The sequence below is a fragment of the Mytilus trossulus genome, chromosome 12 (genome assembly GCF_036588685.1).
Source record: "Mytilus trossulus isolate FHL-02 chromosome 12, PNRI_Mtr1.1.1.hap1, whole genome shotgun sequence".
Taxonomy (NCBI): Eukaryota; Metazoa; Mollusca; class Bivalvia; order Mytilida; family Mytilidae; genus Mytilus; species Mytilus trossulus.
The window spans coordinates 55141999-55160258 of record NC_086384.1 but is presented as its reverse complement, the minus strand read 5'-3'; the positions used below and the strand labels follow the sequence as shown (position 1 = coordinate 55160258).

Below are 18260 nucleotides of genomic sequence, written 5' to 3'. Positions count from 1 at the left end.
CAGATCCTATGTGTTTTACATGACTTACTGAACACATATCCCCCATTCCATACCCTGATCCTATGTGTTTTACATGACTTACTGAACCCATATCCCCCATTCCATACCCAGATCCTATGTGTTTTACATGACTTACTGAACCCATACCCCCCCCCCCCTATTCCATACCCAGATCCTATGTGTTTTACATGACTTACTGAACCCATATCCCCCCATTCCATACCCAGATCCTAAGTGTTTTACATGACTTACTGAACACATATCCCCCCATTCCATACCCAGATCCTATGTGTTTTACAAGACTTACTGAACCCATATCCCCCATTCCATACCCAGATCCTATGTGTTTTATATGACTTACTGAACCCATATATAGATATAGGAAGATGTGGTGTGAGTGCCAATGAGACAACTCTCCATCCAAATAACAATTTAAAAATTAAACCATTATAGGTTAAAGTACGGCCTTCAACACGGAGCCTTGGCTCACACCAAACAACAAGCTATAAAGGGCCCCAAAATTACTAGTGTAAAACCATTCAAACGGGAAAACCAACGGTCTAATCTATATAAATAAAACGAGAAACGAGAAACACGTATATATTACATAAACAAACGACAACTACTGTACATCAGATTCCTGTCCCCATTCCATACCCAGATCCTATGTGTTTATTACAGGACTTACTGAACCCATATTCCCCATTCCATACCCAGATCCTATGTGTTTTACAGGACTTACTGAACCCATATCCCCCTTCCATAACCAGATCCTATATGTGTTTCACATGACTACTGAACCCATATCCCTCCCCCCCATTCCATACCCAGATCCTATATGTTTTACATGACTTACTAAACCCCTATCCTCCCATTCCATACCCAGATCCTATGTGTTTTACATGACTTACTGAACCCATATCCCCCCATTCCATACCCAGATTCTACGTATTTTACATGACTTACTGAACCCATATCCTTTTTAGTCAGCCATATATTACTACTGGTAACTGTACGTTCATCATGTTCCTTCTTCACCATCTCCGACATCTGTAAAGGAGCATTCAGCATCCGACGTGTGCCATTGGTTATGTTGGCTGCAGTTGTTCCAGTCTTTGACCTATAACAATTCAATACAAAATATTAATTAGTACCATAATTATGTCTTATTTTTAGACACATGTAAAAGAAGAGCGAAAGATATAGACTGATGATCAATCTCATAAATCAAAAATATACAGTAACTGTCAATTATGTCATGGTGAAATATGTGAAGATGGTTTTCTAAAGTTTAAAAGTGTTTAGCAAGTATTGCTAAGAATGAAAGCTATTATTTAGACAATGAAAACTGCACAGATTAAACATTATTCTATGGATTCATTATTCATTGTCTGGTATCAAATTTCAAGAATATTTGTGAACCAAAATTTAAATGTTCACAAATTTCCTAACAACTGTATTTCAAGTATTTACTAAAAATAAATAAATTCATAGTACATTGTAATTTGTTGTATCTACTAGCAGGCAGATTTTGTGACTTATCTATATATTTTATTTTATATGAAGTTCAGGATAATCATAATTACCCAATTAAAATATCGTGTAGATCTTTACAAATCTGTCTAATTTCATCTTCTGATTTGCTAATGTCAGTTTGCATGAGAACATCACCAATGGCCTCAAACAAAGCATCGGAATCATCAAAATCATCATGGCTATCTTCAAGGATACCTACAGTCAAATGGAAAATAAATATATATGTGAAAATTTTAAAAAGGAGACAGCCTTGTAAAGTCATCTTGCCAACTTGTGATAAATATTTGCATGTACTTCAACGTGTATATATTTATAAAAAAAAAATATGCTCCTCTTGATACAACTGCAGAGGTGAACCCCTGATACAGCTCTGACTTAGGATTGACACAGCCTACATGTATTTTTCTGGCACAGAATGAATGTCAACATGAATGTGGTCTTTTGTAATTAAAAATTTAAATCTTACATTTACCTTAAATCTTATTACAACGTAAGTTTCAGCTAAAATAACACAAATAATTTGATATGTGTCTTGTGGTAATATTAAAGCATTGTACATAAGTTTCATAACATTTGGTTGTGGCAAACTAAAGTTTGTGAACAGATCAAATTTTGGGACATACATGTACATGTGTACGTCCGTAAAGATGGACAAAAATATTTCCGCCTGGTAAAACTTAATGCCTCCTCTGAAACTGCAGGAGCATAAAATTAAACTTAAAGTAGATCTACAGTGATCAATATGTGTGTGCTGTCAACTTCATGCAAGGTTCTTGTTTTAAAAATATATATGTATAAGAGTGTCTTTTTTATTCATTGTAATCATTGTAATGATTTTTGTTATCAATTGTATCAAATTTAACTTGTGATTATTCTGCCTGTAATGGGTGTCTTTAATTAACAATAAAATATATTTGATTTGATTTTGTTGGTGATTCATTCGACTAGCGACTAGCGTGAACCGTCAAGTTTCAATGTTTGACTTTTCAATTCTTATTTATAAATTGTTTTTATTGCCATCTCAATTCATATTGAACTCTTACAACACAAAGTATAACTGGGTAAACTGATACAGGATTCAGATATAACCGATTATACCCATGTATGGGCATCTTTAAAATCCTGTCTAAAATCTACTTTATTATAATCCAAGTAGATTACCACAAAAAAGATTGTTTTTGACAGGACTATTTTGGGATTTTTACGTTGTGTTAGAATTTACACAATGATCTTGAAGTTGAACTGTTGGAGATGACGTCACTGTCAAAAATTGACAAAATGATAAAAATATATGCAGCCGGTACATTTTCACCTGTGATTTTGGCAAAATAATTCTATTAGACGTCTTAAAATGTTATTTGAATATGAAATGTGGATTCAATAAGATTATGACTACACTGTTCTCCACTCACTATTAACATAGGTTACTATCTCATCGTCGATTGTTGGAATACACTGCGTCAAAACTTCTTCGTAGTCCGCCATGCTGACAGTTTCACAATATAATCTCTAAATTTATTTACATTTGGTAGACGAATTAAGAATACACAGTTCATTTTTTGTTTTAAAATGAAATAAACTGTTTATTTTGATTTACAGAATAAAGGATATTTGAAAAGAATATCTTATACTTATATAAACCATTTATTTATATAAACTAGAGACTACGATGGCGTTTCCGGTTTCTACTTTCACATTTGTTAAATATTTATGTAGGTATAAATGTATATATTATTTTCGTTTATCTCTACGACAGCGACTTGGGCTTGAAAATTGAAGCAAGTAGCATTTTTTACATGGAAGTTTCACTAATATGAGGCAGGCATAACCTGTGAATGGGGACGAAGTCTGTATGCATTATATTTTTAATTCAAAATGTTGATAAAAGAAAACGAAATACCGTGCGGAACGTTCCCGATTTTGGTTATGTTGTTAGCGAATTAGCTGTGACGTTCTTTAAGTTATGACGTCATATTCGATGTAATCAAAAGAAACGCTTTCATCAGGAAACGTAACGTTTTTTTATATCAAACAATTATTAAAAATGAATTTGTATGGAGTTCCAATCTTATATGTTACTAGACTGATACATATATATTTTATTGAAAATTTCATGCAAACAAGACCGGAAAAGAATTAGATTTCTACGTGAATGCAAGGAAAACTGGAACAGGAAGAAGATCTAAAAAAATAAGTTAACGATTTTGAGTTCATTAGTAGAATGAAAAATTCGGGAAATTTTCCTGTTTTTTTTATTTTTTTTATTTTTTTCTACCATACAATTGGGGACTTCTTACCCATATTATGCTCAGCCGCCCAAACCCAATTAATTTTGATTTTTTGATATAATATATAGTATAATATATTTATATATCATGTATATTTATTATGGGATTTGAAATTTGAAAAAACAAGTACTTTTATAAATTGTTACTAGGATGGATGAGTTGCGCCATTGGCACTCATACCACATCTTCCTATATCTACATAATATTTTTGTTTGTTTTTCACAGGTAATATGTAATCTAATCATGTTAACAAGACAGGAGTAACAACAGGACACCAGTTACTTTTTCTGTCACAATGGGGAATCAGTTGACGGGTATAGCTCCGTCGCAAATATTACCTGTAGAACAGTACTTGACAGATGTTTCTTCAGAATATGAATTTGAATGCAGGTAACCATGGTAACAATAAGAATCTTCAAGAAATCTGTGTTTTTACTCTTTGGTGGGGTTGTTATCTCTTGACACATTCCCCATTTCCATTCTCTATTTTATTTGAAGAATGAACAATAATTTAGTTTTCCAATGTTCATGATGTTTGTTCATTATATGTATATATATTCTTCACTTGTTCTTTATTTATATTTCAGCAAACTTTTATAATAAGGGACAACATCAAAAGATCAATGTTGAATAAAAAACTTTATTCAAATAGTTTGGGGGTTGAAATTACTACAAGCTTTGTATAATTGACATCGATTTTACATGTATCCCTAATGGTCAATCAATTTTTCTCAACTTAAATTAAGAGAGGGGTGGGGAGGTCAGTAAAAAAACTATGTGAATTATTTTTTTTTATTCTTCATTGAACTTTTGATGTGGTCTCTAAGTTATATAGAAATCACATTTAAACAGACTACATGTATATTAGATGGTAGGTATAAATCAATAAGACAGTATCCCAACAATGAAACAAGCAGTGTTCAACATCAGATTGGTGTTGAGTCATGTCAATCAATATACCACACTCTAAATTGTCCTGAGTCTGTATAAATCATATGATGCAACCCAACAAGTTAGACATGCTAGAGGGCTGTGAATAAATTTAACAGAAGCAGACAAAGATATAACATACAACAACTACTTACACCACATTCATCAACATAGTACTATTTCTTGGCTGTCATTTCCTATTGGTGGAGGAAGCTGGAATACCAGGAGAGAATCAGTGAAAAAAATTCAATACTAGTCCACTACTGATGAGGTTAAGATGTTCCTAACATGGAACTCTAGCTCATCATGACAAGAAGTTGAAGTTGAACAGACTGGCACATTCCCTGTTTTTGTTCTCTATTTCATGAGTCTTTCTTTCATTTACTAAATGAACTATTTTCTAGTCTCTATACAAAAATAAGGAGATGTTTTATAATTTCCAATAAAAAAAAAATCCACCATAGAACCATTCCCTTTTTCTGTTCTCTTTTATCATGTTTATATGTGTCTTTTTTTCCAAATACTGTACTAGTGTCTTCTCTCTATACAAACCTAAGGAGATGTTGTATAATTGCCATTGAGATAACTTTCCACCTGAGACCAAAGGACAAGTATATAACCTATAGGTCACTACAGCAATCCTTCAACAACAACAAGCACAAACGCTGCACAATAAGCTATGAAAAGGCTCGGTCATAACTGAATATATATGAAACAATTGAAAAGAGAATACAAATGTATGTATAAAGTTTGTAAATATATAATGTAAATATATACTGATATATAATATATGATGTATACATTATTCCTTACAACTTACTTTAGTATTCGGTTAGCATGATGAGGGTTTGTGGGGATATGATTGATGATAGATACATGTATATATATATATATATTTTTACTATTTTTGAAAGAAAATCATCGATTTTTGATGTACTGGAAAAATAAATACAGAATTTATGTAAAATATTATTATGTTTCAGCTTGGGTAGTACGCGATTTTTCAAGGTAGCCCGAGCTAAGACAAAGGAGGGACTAGTTGTTGTGAAGGTGTTTGTGATTCATGACCCATCTTTACCTCTCAAAGATCATAGAATTTTTATGGAAGGTGAGACCATATTACATGTATTATGTGTTGAGAAAAACAACCAATTGATTTATACAAAATGTCCAGACGCTAGAGTTATTTGCGTAAGAGACGTCACACGGGGACATTTAAACTCGACCGACTGTGCAAGGGCAGTATAGCCAGTCAAGGTCTTTAAAAACTTCAATTTGTTGTATTTAAATTCAAAAGTAGAAAATAAACCAACAACGCCATGGAAAGATGAGATAAGACCGGGAGACAAACAACAGAACTCAAAACACATCATTACATAGAAATCTAAAGACTGAGCTACAAAGGTTGACCTTAAATAGGTTGGGCTATTTTATTTAGGCCCTTTTTGGTCAAATAACTATTCAAATGTTTCAGCTCTCATACACCCTTGGATTTCAAATATTTGGCTTTAAGTGTTCCTTATGAAGGTCAATTCATAAAGGGCTTTCACTACATGTTTTTTTTTCTTTCTTTTAAAAAAAATCATAAACCAAAACAATAGTTCTTTATTATTATTACCTTCTTCTTTGTAAAGATTTCATACTGACTTGGAAGAATTTGATTTTTTATTAGCGAAATGTATGTTATAGTTTTAACGATACTAATTTATTTCCACAGATATTCACACACGACTGCATGGAACTTCCAATTGTCTCCCTTTTCAGAAAGCTGTGGTAAGTGACTTTTTATACCTATTTACCCTTTCTAGTCCACTTAATAGTGACTATTTAATTATGCGAAATTCTTATTTTCTTGATATGGTTTAATGATTAGCATGTTTAGGATACATCCAAGTTTTTCATATTCATGAATATTCATATTTGCGTTTTAAAAGAATCAAAAATCGTATATCATGTATATAAGTTTATTTGATGTGCCATTTAATTTGGGAATGTCATTTGAAATTATTTTTTTATTTACAGCAATCAGAGAAAGCCGCCTTGTTAATAAGACAGTATGTAAAAGATAGCTTATATGATAGAATAAGTACACGACCATTCCTTATCAACATAGAGAAAAGATGGCTGGCATTCCAATTACTCTGTGCCCTCAACCAATGTCATAAAATGAAGGTAATGAAATGAGTTTGAAGGCTATGGCAATAAGTTGGGATAGCAACCCAACCACACAAAAGACATTTAGTGGTTGAAATACAGTATTTCAAGCTTTTAATTTCCAAAGTTTCAAAAAACAAATAAAAACCGAAACCATCAAAGTAAAATTATAATACATGTAAGAGAATGGGAATGTATCAAAAAAAATTTGACAAAGAGACAACAAACTGACCATAGAGAAAAAAACAGCCGAAGAACACCAATAAACCAAGGGAGAAAAGCTGATACATGGATGCAGGCTAAACCCCTAAACAAAAAAACGTACTAGATTCAGTGAAAATGGACATCCTACTTTACTCTGAAACATATTAATGAACAAAAATTAAAAAAAACTTACAAGACTAAATAAAGGCAAGAGGCTCCTGACTTTGGACAGGCACAAAAATGTGACAGGGTTAAACATGTGTGTTGAGCCATACCCTCAGCCAATGAAGAATAAACAACCAAGCAGCAAGATTCACAGTAAAATAGATCTTGGTGTTTTATAACTTTTCAGGCCAATTATTTATTGAGATTCACAAATCAACAGATCAAAATACATGACATAACAAGTATTTTAGAAATATAAAACAAAAGTTAAATAATTTTTAAATTTAATGTTACCACAATTTTTTTTTTTTATTGTAACCATGGTTACATTTTTCAGGTTTACCATGGCGATATAAAGTCAGAAAATGTCATGGTTACAGGATGGACATGGTTACTTCTGTCTGATTTTGCCAGTTTTAAACCAGTCTATCTACCTGAGGTCAGTATAGGGTTATTTGGATTCATTTATTTTGGTGGATACCAATTTTCGTGGATTAAAGAAAACTGAAATGTTTGTGGATATTTCATTTCCTGGTTCTGCAGAGGTCTGCATACAAGCCAATAGGAAATTTGTCATTCGTTAAACATTTAACTTCGTGGTTAATATAACCTTTACCCACGAAATCCACAAAAGTTGATATCCAACGAATAATAATTAATGCACAGTACTCTAAATTCAGATATTTTTTGCAAGCATTTATTATATGGAGATTGTTGAAAAGTGACAAACAAAAATGCCAGATTAATTATTATGATTTCAGGAAATGTTATCGTTTAAAATTCTGTGGGTCACTGTGACCTATTTTAAAGGCTCAAGTACTGTTACTACTCTAGGATAAAACTGAGTTGTTGATAGCTTCAAATATGACCTATATTTGAAAAAGTAGAATAACTAAAATACAGAACTTCAAGGAAAACTCAAAACGGAAAGTCTTTTATCAAGTTGATGGCAAATTAAAATCTCAAACACATGAAATAAATGAAATCAACTTTCATATTTATGACTTGGTACTGTCAAATATTGTGGATTTATTATCATATGTTGGATACTAACTTTTGTGGATTTAGTGGGTATAAATTAACCCACTTAATTGAATGTATAGCAAAAGACAAATTTCTCAATCAAACGAGAGAAAATCAAGAATCTGCTTAAATTTTGTCAAATGACCTTTTAATGACCTATTAAGTCTTATGTTAAAAGATAAATAAGTGTTATGGGGCAAAATGTACCGTATGGAAAAACACCAAGGAGTCAGAACATTTAATGTTTATTCCAAAACCTCAACTAAGTACATCCTTAAGTCATTGATTTATTTGAATTTTTTTCAGGACAATCCTTCAGATTTTTCTTATTTCTTTGATACATCAAGACGTAGAACTTGTTACGTTGCACCAGAGAGATTTGTAGAAGGAGGTTGGAAGACTGCAGAGGTCGGAGGTCAAACTGCTAACCTTGACATTACAGATAGTAGTGATGTCAAAAAAGGGGAGCTCACTCCAGCTATGGATATATTTTCTGCAGGGTAGGCATTTAAATTGAATGAAAATATTTACAGCTAATTTCCTAATGCTTGTAGAGTTTAACTTTGGAAGGTTTACTTGCTCAGTTTGTATAAACGTCAATTCAAGCTTTGTGAAACCTGTATGAAAAGGAAAAGATTTGATTTGATTGACAAGTAAACAACTTCCCACCACAGATAACACAAACTAGGAGTCACCAAATATAGTTCAACTTAAGGCCTTCAAAAATGAGCAAAACCCAGAAGAAGTGCAACCTTTTAAACACCCTGACATGAGAAATGTGAAAAAATTTAAATTAGAAAACTAACTGCCTGATTTATGTACAATACAATAAACGAAAAAACATATATAATATACAGCAATATATTCTTGGATATAACTATTTAGTATTGGGAGTCTGCTAAATAACTACACTCCCACTCCCTACAAATTCTGGATGATCTCAGCTGCTTTGGAAGGTTGATAATTTTGATAATTTCCTCCTTTTATGAGGGGGGATTGAAGGGGTCCTGATCCCTAAATCCCAGGCTTAAAAACATCCTGATCACGGTCATACACAATGCTAAGAACCAAGCCTTGTAGAAAGAGTTTAAATTTGTCCAGTGATTTATGACTCTTATTTACCTGGGAAAATTACAAACTTGAGCAGAGGCATTCATATCCTAAGACACAGTCTTCCTTTATTTTGTAATAAAGTATATATATTTTTTATTACAGCTGTGTTATAACTGAGTTATTTACAGAGGGAACCCCACCATTTGATTTATCACAGTTATTGGCTTACATCAATGGAGAATATAGTCCATGGAAAGTTCTAGAAAAAATAGATGACGCTAGTATAAGGGTAAGTTATAATATGCTTCCTTAATAGGTGTAGTAATTTATTCTGTGTTTTAATGCCACTTTCAAGGACCTCTTTTGGGGTATTTCGTGGCAGTAAGTTTTAGTTTGTGGAGGAAGCCAGAGTGCCTGTAGAAAACTATCGATCTTCAATAGGAAAACTGACAATCCTAGTCAATTAAGATTGGAGTCAAGAGGACCCAAACAAGCAGGGTTCAAACTTACAATCTCAGTGTTGACTGGCTAGTGATTACAGTAGCTACTACTTAGACTATTTGGCATAGAGCTTTATTTATATATTATATTATATTTGATATGATGGCAAGTGAGACAACTTTTCACAAGTCACCAAATGACACAGAAATTAACAACTATTGGTCAACATTTGGCCTTGAACAATGAATAAATCTGAAACCACATTGTCAGCTAAAAGGACCCCGAAATGACAAAAAAACATTTCAATAGAAAAAACTAATGGCCTGATTTATGAAAAAAACAAAAAAACAAAAAAAGATTTGATATACAGCATCAAACAGCAACCACTGAATTATTGCTCCAGACTTGGGACAGGCACATACAGAATGAAATGACAGAGGGACAGACATGTGTTTTGTTGCAGTTGACTGACTTTTTGGGATGAGGATGTAGGCAGGTTCATTAGTGTTAATAGAAAAATCTTATTTTTTAATGCAAGAAGCAGAAAAGATGTGAACAAGGAGTTAGCCTAAAATACTAAATATAATATATCTATTTATAACATCTTTTGTGTAAATATAATCAACATTTTCAATGAATTCACAATAAACTGAACCATTTTTTCGAAAAATTGGGGGATGGTTCATAAAACTTTGAAGCTCATTTTCATTTTTTCAGGACTTGATAAGACACATGATAAAAAAAGAACCAAACCACCGACTGTCTGCCGAGGAATATATGATACAACAGAGAGGCAAAGCTTTCCCAGAATATTTCTTCTCTTTCTTGAAATTATATCTACAGAGGTTTGCTACTGCACCTATTCTACCTCCTGACGACAGAATTATTAGGTAGCTATGACAACATAATCTGCCACTTAAAATATGATTTTAGTATGAAACGAAAGATAACTATGACAACTTGATTTAGCACTTAAAAAATGGAAGATAAAGGACCTGGTATCACAGTTGAACCCTTGTCAAACATATATTATGAATAATAAAATATTTGTATAAAAGATCATCACACCTTTAGGTCAAGGGCAAATAAAACCTTGGAGACTGACATGTCAATCATAATACAGTTAAATTTTGAAATGTGATTGGTTTAATGTCCTCATTTGGTAACCCCTACAGATCCATAGAGGGTTAGTGGGTTTCATAATAGTTTCATGATGACACATCTACTATTATTTGTAAGAAGTTAAAATAGAATGGAATATTTTGACTGTTTCTCTGACCAGGAGTTCATGTTTTTGTACTTACCAGTGCACTCTTATATTCAATTAAAAATATATTAAACTTCCGAGAAAACAGGCTATTGTATTGTTTGTACATGAAATAACTATCAATTCATTTATATTAAAGATAAAATGGCTGTCATTGTTGGGAATTGCAGAATTTAGCATAGTAAGCTATAATGCCATGAATTACACAATATGTAAATAAATACCTATTAACAACTCAATCCTCAAAAGTGAGTAGTCCACAAATAAAAACAAACCCACAGTACTTTTTTATGCCCCATTTATAGGAATTATGTTTTCTGGTTCAATGGTTCGTCATTCCGTTCATCTGTTTATCCGTCTGTCCCGCTTCATGTTACAGTTTTTGGTCAAGTTAGTTTTTGATGAAGTCCAATCAACTTGAAACTTAATAAACATGTTCCCTATGATATGCTCTTTCTTATTTTAATGCCAAATTAGAGATTTTATCCCATTTTCACGATCCACTGAAAATAGAAAATGATATTGGGGATGGGGCATTCCTGTACTGGGGACACATTCTTGTTTCTAGTAACATTTGTATATGTAATTCAATTTCAGATTAAAAAAAGATTTTTCTAAAATAATAAAGAATTTATGTGTTAAAGAAGATCACTGTGAGGAAAATGTTGGACTGGTTCTTGTGCTGTCACTACTGGAATCCAGTTCAAGGAAATTACACGTAAGGAATCAAGAATTAAAAAAAACTGTGTCAGACTGTCCAGATATCAGTTTGACCCCAAAATACTGTAAGAAATTATTGCGTGCATTTAATATTATTGTGATATTGTCATTTTAGCCTTAAATGCAATTTTAATTTTTACGATTTTGAAAAAAATCCTGTTTAATTCATATAGAATATTTCAAAATGCAAGTTTAAATTATTGCGCTTACAATCCTGTAGCATTTTTCGCAATAATAAAAACCTCTTAATTTACAGTATATATTTTCCTGGTATAAACTAATATCAAAGACATAAAACCAATACTTGTACCAAATATCTAAGTATATATAGATACTCTCTCAGCCTTATCAAATATATGAATAGACACACAACAAAAGGCTAACTAATTCTTTAATTCGCAAAGTGGATACTCGCAGGGCATATATATATATTGAAATATGTAAGCATTTAGAAAAAAATATTGTTGCAAGTGAAAATAGTGATTTGGCCAAAATGAAAGTAGTGTAGAAATTATTCTTTGTTATTTCTTTATCGGCATGTTAATATGGCTCAGAAAAGAAAAAATACTGATAGATTGTCCTGGGACAAGCATATTTTATTCAAATAATAATCTTGATAATGGTCTATAAGCAGTTAAATTTATTTCATATTTGATTCAGTGCAATTTTTTTAATTCAATTTGACTTTTACCAAAAAATACATTGCAACCAATGTGAAGAATAGTTGTGGGCTGAAGCCTTTAAAGTGTTTTGTTTAATTCATAACTTTTACATAAACAACATATGATATATTGGTATACACTATGATTCATATTGGTTTTTTTACTTCAGTTTTTTAACACTAAGATAATGGCTTTACAACTTCTACTAGACTTCTCTAAGTACCTAACTACAGATATTATACTGGATAGAATAGTTCCTTATATGGTAAGTTCCAACAGAGTTATTGTCCCTGAATGATTTATATCTTAGCACCTAACAAAAGATATAATGCTAAATAGAATTTTTCCTTATATGATAAATTCTGACAGAGTTATTGACCCTGGATGATGTTTAAGCACCTAACTACCTCACTGTAAATGAAGTAATTTAGTCTTAGATAACTTAGCCACCAAGACTCCTTAATTTTTGGAATTAATTGATAAGGGTTAAACACCTGACTCTACACCAGAGTTGTGAATGCAGTCACAGGATTTCAAATATTTCTATTCTTTATGGATTGATTTCAAATACATAGATAAGCAATGAATGTCGTTAAATTTAATAAATGCTATTTATGCGTCTTTGTTAAATATTTGTTTGTTTTTTGTAGTAATTGAGATTGTGACATATGGATGACTGCTGTACCCCAATTTTGACAATTTTACCTATTATGTCTGTTTTGTTCATGCATCGTTGTATATATAATGGAATTTGATGAGACTGTCATACAAGTGAGAGGTTTAGCATTATAAAACCAGGTTCAATCATCATTTCTACATTTGAAAATGCCTGTATCTTGTCAGGAATATGACAGTTTTTGTCCATTTGTTTGATGTGTTTTATCATTTGGTTTTGCCATTTGATTAGGGACTTTCTACTTGAATTTTCATCGGAGCTCAGTATTTTTATGAATTTACTTTTTACAAATATAAAAATGACTTTTTTCCATTATAATTTTTTTTTAAATTTAAGAGTAAATGCATTGGTTACATTTTGACACTTTCAGTTGCATTTTGCAAATGACCACTTTCCTCGAGTAAGAGCAGAGCTTGTCAGAGTAATAACACAGTGTCTGAAAACCATAAAATCTGTTCCTCGAAGGTAAATATTATTCATATATAGATTTCATTTCTGAAATTCAAAACACATGTTCATTGATGGTATTTTTTCCCATAAATTTCAAATTTACAAAGAAAAAAATACATTTGCTTGTCATTATCAAAATTTGAAGTTGTTGAATATATACCAATGACACAAAAAAAACACACAGATCAATTTTTAGTTCTTATTTTCCGTTATAATACAACTAATATGATTAGAAAATATAAAGACAACACTTTCATAAATTTATGATCCGAAATGATTTTCTGGATTTACCTTCATCAATGCCTAATATTTGGATTCTAAAGATGTATAAAAGAACCACAACAGATCTATATGACCATAAACGACCTAAAACATAATAGTCATATCCATCTAATGTCATCTTTGACTAAACGAGTTGAAATTTAAAAAAGTGGATTTCAAAGATTCCAAAAAAATTCTTTTTTTTTTTAATTGAGAATCAGCTCACAATTGTTATAATAAAATTTGTTTATTTTATATTTAACAGTGATGCCAACATTTTCCCAGAATACATTTTCCCTTCACTGGTAAGTAATTTTTCTAAATCAATTTATATGAATATTTGGAAATTAGTTTTTGAAATATTAATTTTAAATTGATTATAGAAAAGAAGATGTGGTATGGTTGTCAATGAGACAACTCTTCACAAGATACAAATGACACAGACATTAACAGCTAAAGGTCATTGTATGGCCTTCAACAATTAGCAAAGCCCATCATGCCCATACTGCATAGTCAGCTATAAAAGGTCCCAAATTATTTATGTAAAACAAGAAAACTAATGGTCTAATTTATGTACAAAACAATGAACAAAACAAATATGTAACACAGCAACAAACAACAGCCACTGAATTACAGGGTCCTGACTTGGGACAGACACATGCATACAGTATGTGGCAGGGTTATACATGTAAGCATGCTTGTTTTGTTTCAACTCAAGAGCAGGTGAAGTTCAGTTATAATATCAAAATTATTTGATATGACTAAAAGAGATTGATATCAAGTTTTATGTTTTGCAAATATTTTAGTACAAGTAAGCATAGATTTAAAGCATATACTTTTTAAAAGGAGAACACTATTATAAAATATAAAATCTAAGTTTATGACCCCAATATCCTTCTTCAAAACTACTACATATTCATAGTATGTTAAATGAAATGAGGGCTATACCATATGTACTGTGAATAGAGGTGAAATCTTTACTGCTTAAGAATAATGTTACAAAAATTTGTATAGCAAGGGTGTACTGGTACAGTACATTACCTCCTAACTTATTCTCCATTTATGTGCATGATTAATATAACATATGTACTGTGACTAGATGTGAAATCGGTTTTGATTTAAGAATAATGTTACAATATATAGTGTTACAATAGTCCAGGCTTTATTCTCCATTTATGTGAATGATTAATATAACATATGTACTGTGACTAGATGTGAAATCGGTTTTGATTTAAGAATAATGTTACAATAGTGTTACAATAGTCCAGGCTTTATTCTCCATTTATGAGAATGACTTTATCAAGAACATATGAAAAAATGTACGCTTTATTAAAATAGCTAGAAGCTTGATATGAGGTTATGGTATTCAAATTTAATTTAGATATATAAAGTCAGTAAATTTGATTTATGTTTTTTTTTAAATGTAACTATGTTTTTCTCTCTTCATTCCAGTCAAATCTGACACAAGATCCATCAGCTATGGTGAGAGCAGCATATGCTGAAAATATTGCACAACTTGCTGAAACAGGCCTCAAGTAAGCCACAAGTCAGGGCTGCATTCAATATCTTAGAGGCTACCTAGGGCTACATAGATTTATGACTTTTTAACATGTAGCTAGCCTAGCTGCTACATATATATTGATAGCAGCTAGGCTAGCTACTCGATCAGTAGACAAAAATCTACGTAGCACTATGAAGCTTCTACAATATTGAAGGCACATTCTTGTTAAATATTATGCTAAGAATACAGTGGTAATTTTTTGGGCCCTTTATAGCTTGCTGATTAGTGTGAGCCAATGCTCAGTGTTGAAAACCGTACTTTGACTGGTTTTCTTTTACAAATTGTGACTCGGATGGATGGTTTCACATTGACACTTGTACCACTATATACAATGATTAGTTTAAATAGCTAGCACAAACTGCCGTTTGATTTATTGTCGAGCCTTTCAACTTTAGTAAAAAAAGCGAGACTAAGCAATCCTACATTCCGTCTGCGTCGTCGGAGGCGGCATCGGCGGCGTCAACAAATATTCACTCTGTGGTTAAAGTTTTTGAAATTTTTATAACTTTCTTAAACTATACTGGATTTCTACCAAACTGTGACAGAAGCTTGTTTATGATTATAAGATAGTATCCAGAAGTAAATTTTGTAAAAATAAAATTCCATTTTTTCCGTATTTTACTATAAATGGACTTAGTTTTTTCTGCGGGGAAACAAAACATTCACTCTGTGGTTAAAGTTTAAAAAATTTTAATAACTTTCTCAAACTATCCTGGGTTTGTACCAAACTTGAACAGAAGCTTGTTTATGATCATTCACTGCACAGGTCGTAGTCTCAATACCATCCAGCACAGCATTACAAATGATTTAGAAAGAATTGAAGAATGGTGCAAGGGAAATAAGATGTATATAAATCCAACAAAAACTACATCTATGGTTATTGGGTCTAGACAGAAACTAGCAAAAACAGACCATGTTCTAAATTTGAGTGTTGGTAACTCACACATTAAAGATGTTAATTGTGAAAAGCTCCTTGGGGTTTTTATTGATGAAAATCTTGAGTGGTCAGCCCAAATTGACACTTTGTGCACAAAAATCAGTACAAGGCTAAATCTTTTGTCTAGGATAAAGAAATCCCTACCCCTTGAAACACGAAAGTTATACTTTAATGGTTATATTCTCCCTATTTTGGATTACTGTTGTACAATTTGGGGAAACACCAGTGACCAAAATACAAATAGATTAGATAAACTTCAAAAACGAGCAGCTAGAATTATTCTTGAACTTCCTTATGATACCCCATCTAATACAATGTTTAAAAAGTTATCATGGCTTCGATTTACTGATCGTGTGATTTACCACAAGGCCTTATATGTTCATAGATGTTTATATGGATCTGTTCCAGAATATTTGTCTAACAAAATCTCCTATGTTTCAAATAAAAATGGAATGCAACTTAGATCAAATACTACCCAATTACTTAATATACCAAAGGCAAGAACAAACACATTTAGAAGATCTTTTTCATATTCTGGCCCAACTTTATGGAATAAACTACCAGAAGCACGAAGACACATGTCAAACATAAATACTTTTAAAACAAACTGCTTTAAGTTTTTACTTGAAAATCCAGGAAATATTTAAATGACTATGTATCAACTTTGATTTATGTTTTCTAATGTTTTTCTTTGTTATGAAGAAATTGTGTGAATTGCATTGTGAGTGGAGTGTGAGGGCCTCAAGGGAGAATAGTGTTTGTACTAATTGAGCATACCCTCTTGAAATAAAGATTATTATTATTATTATTATTTTCATAAAATAGTATCCAGAAGTAAATTTTGTAAATAAATAAATCCATTTTTCCGTATTTTACTTATAAATGGACTTAGTTTTTTCTGCGGGGATACATTACATTCACTTTATGGTTAAAGTTTTTAAAATTTTAATAACTTTCTTAAACTATCCTGGGTTTGTACCAAACTTGGACAGAAGCTTATTTATGATCATAAGATTGTATCCAGATTGTAAAAAAGATTACTTCGTTTTTTCTGTAATTTACTTTTAAATGGACTTAGATTTTCTTACAATCATAAAATAGTAACAAGAGGAATATTTTTATTGTTTTTTTTCCTCATTGTTGTTGAGCCTGCGATTAACAGCAAAAATAGGCGAGACCCTGGGTTCTGCAGAACCCTTACAAATTTTTACACATAAGAAGGGTTTTATGATCAGGGTCCTTCTGCATAGAATACACAATAACTTAATTGATTTATTTAAGGCTGACATATGTCATTTAGTTGGCTAAAATGTTAAGAGGTTTAGAAATAACAGTTCATAATAAAAAAGGCATTGCTTAGCATCATTTCATTGGTCATATCATACAGTACAGCACTATATTTTACAGGGTTTTAAATATGATGCAGAGAGGTGATTTAGAGGTCATATCATACAGTAGTCAGTTCTATATTTTACAGGGTTTTAGAAATGATGCAGAGAAGTGATTTAGAGGAGAAAGAAGAGGAAGAAACAGACAGCACAACATTCCAGGTATACATCAACCTATATCACCCTTCCCTTGGTTTATATCACCCTTCCTTTTACCTATATCTCCCTTCCCTTTACCTACATTACCCTTCCCTTTGCCTATATCACCCTTTCCTTTGCCTTTATCTCTGTGCTCAGTTTTACTCACACAGTTTATCAGGATGATTTTGGAATGGGGGATGTTTGGACCACAACTGTACACGAAAAAGTTTTTGTATTCAAATTGCAAAAATAATCACATTGACAGTTTTTGTCTCGCTTGACAGATATAATAAGCTAGACATAGGTATGATGTTTTCGGCATCGGCAACTGTGGAGTCGTCAACAATGTATAAGTTTGTGATTAGGTCATGAGTTTATAGTGAATCACAAGTGGTAGGCCAAT

The 18260-nt window shown here is 31.8% G+C and overlaps 2 protein-coding genes across 2 annotated transcripts in view; one reads left to right on the top strand and one right to left on the bottom strand.

Annotated features, from left to right (window-relative positions):
- The window catches only part of LOC134692876 (ATP-binding cassette sub-family F member 3-like), a 39076-nt gene extending 36045 nt beyond the window's left edge, over window positions 1–3031 (bottom strand). The window contains exons 1-3 of the mRNA XM_063553492.1: window positions 2949–3031; window positions 1587–1731; window positions 967–1120 (exon numbers count right to left, since the gene is read on the bottom strand). Of these exons, the coding sequence (XP_063409562.1) occupies window positions 967–1120; window positions 1587–1731; window positions 2949–3021 (372 nt within the window). The 5' untranslated portion in view covers window positions 3022–3031. The remainder of the gene's footprint in view (window positions 1–966; window positions 1121–1586; window positions 1732–2948) is intronic.
- Window positions 3032–3200: 169 nt separating this feature from the next.
- LOC134692592 (phosphoinositide 3-kinase regulatory subunit 4-like) overlaps window positions 3201–18260 on the top strand; it is a 61144-nt gene continuing 46084 nt past the window's right edge. Inside the window, exons 1-15 of the mRNA XM_063553050.1 lie at window positions 3201–3248; window positions 4050–4214; window positions 5738–5862; window positions 6472–6527; window positions 6777–6926; window positions 7615–7716; window positions 8607–8800; window positions 9516–9642; window positions 10512–10684; window positions 11659–11779; window positions 12613–12708; window positions 13490–13584; window positions 14096–14135; window positions 15283–15365; window positions 17806–17878. Of these exons, the coding sequence (XP_063409120.1) occupies window positions 4120–4214; window positions 5738–5862; window positions 6472–6527; window positions 6777–6926; window positions 7615–7716; window positions 8607–8800; window positions 9516–9642; window positions 10512–10684; window positions 11659–11779; window positions 12613–12708; window positions 13490–13584; window positions 14096–14135; window positions 15283–15365; window positions 17806–17878 (1530 nt within the window). The 5' untranslated portion in view covers window positions 3201–3248; window positions 4050–4119. The remainder of the gene's footprint in view (window positions 3249–4049; window positions 4215–5737; window positions 5863–6471; window positions 6528–6776; window positions 6927–7614; window positions 7717–8606; window positions 8801–9515; window positions 9643–10511; window positions 10685–11658; window positions 11780–12612; window positions 12709–13489; window positions 13585–14095; window positions 14136–15282; window positions 15366–17805; window positions 17879–18260) is intronic.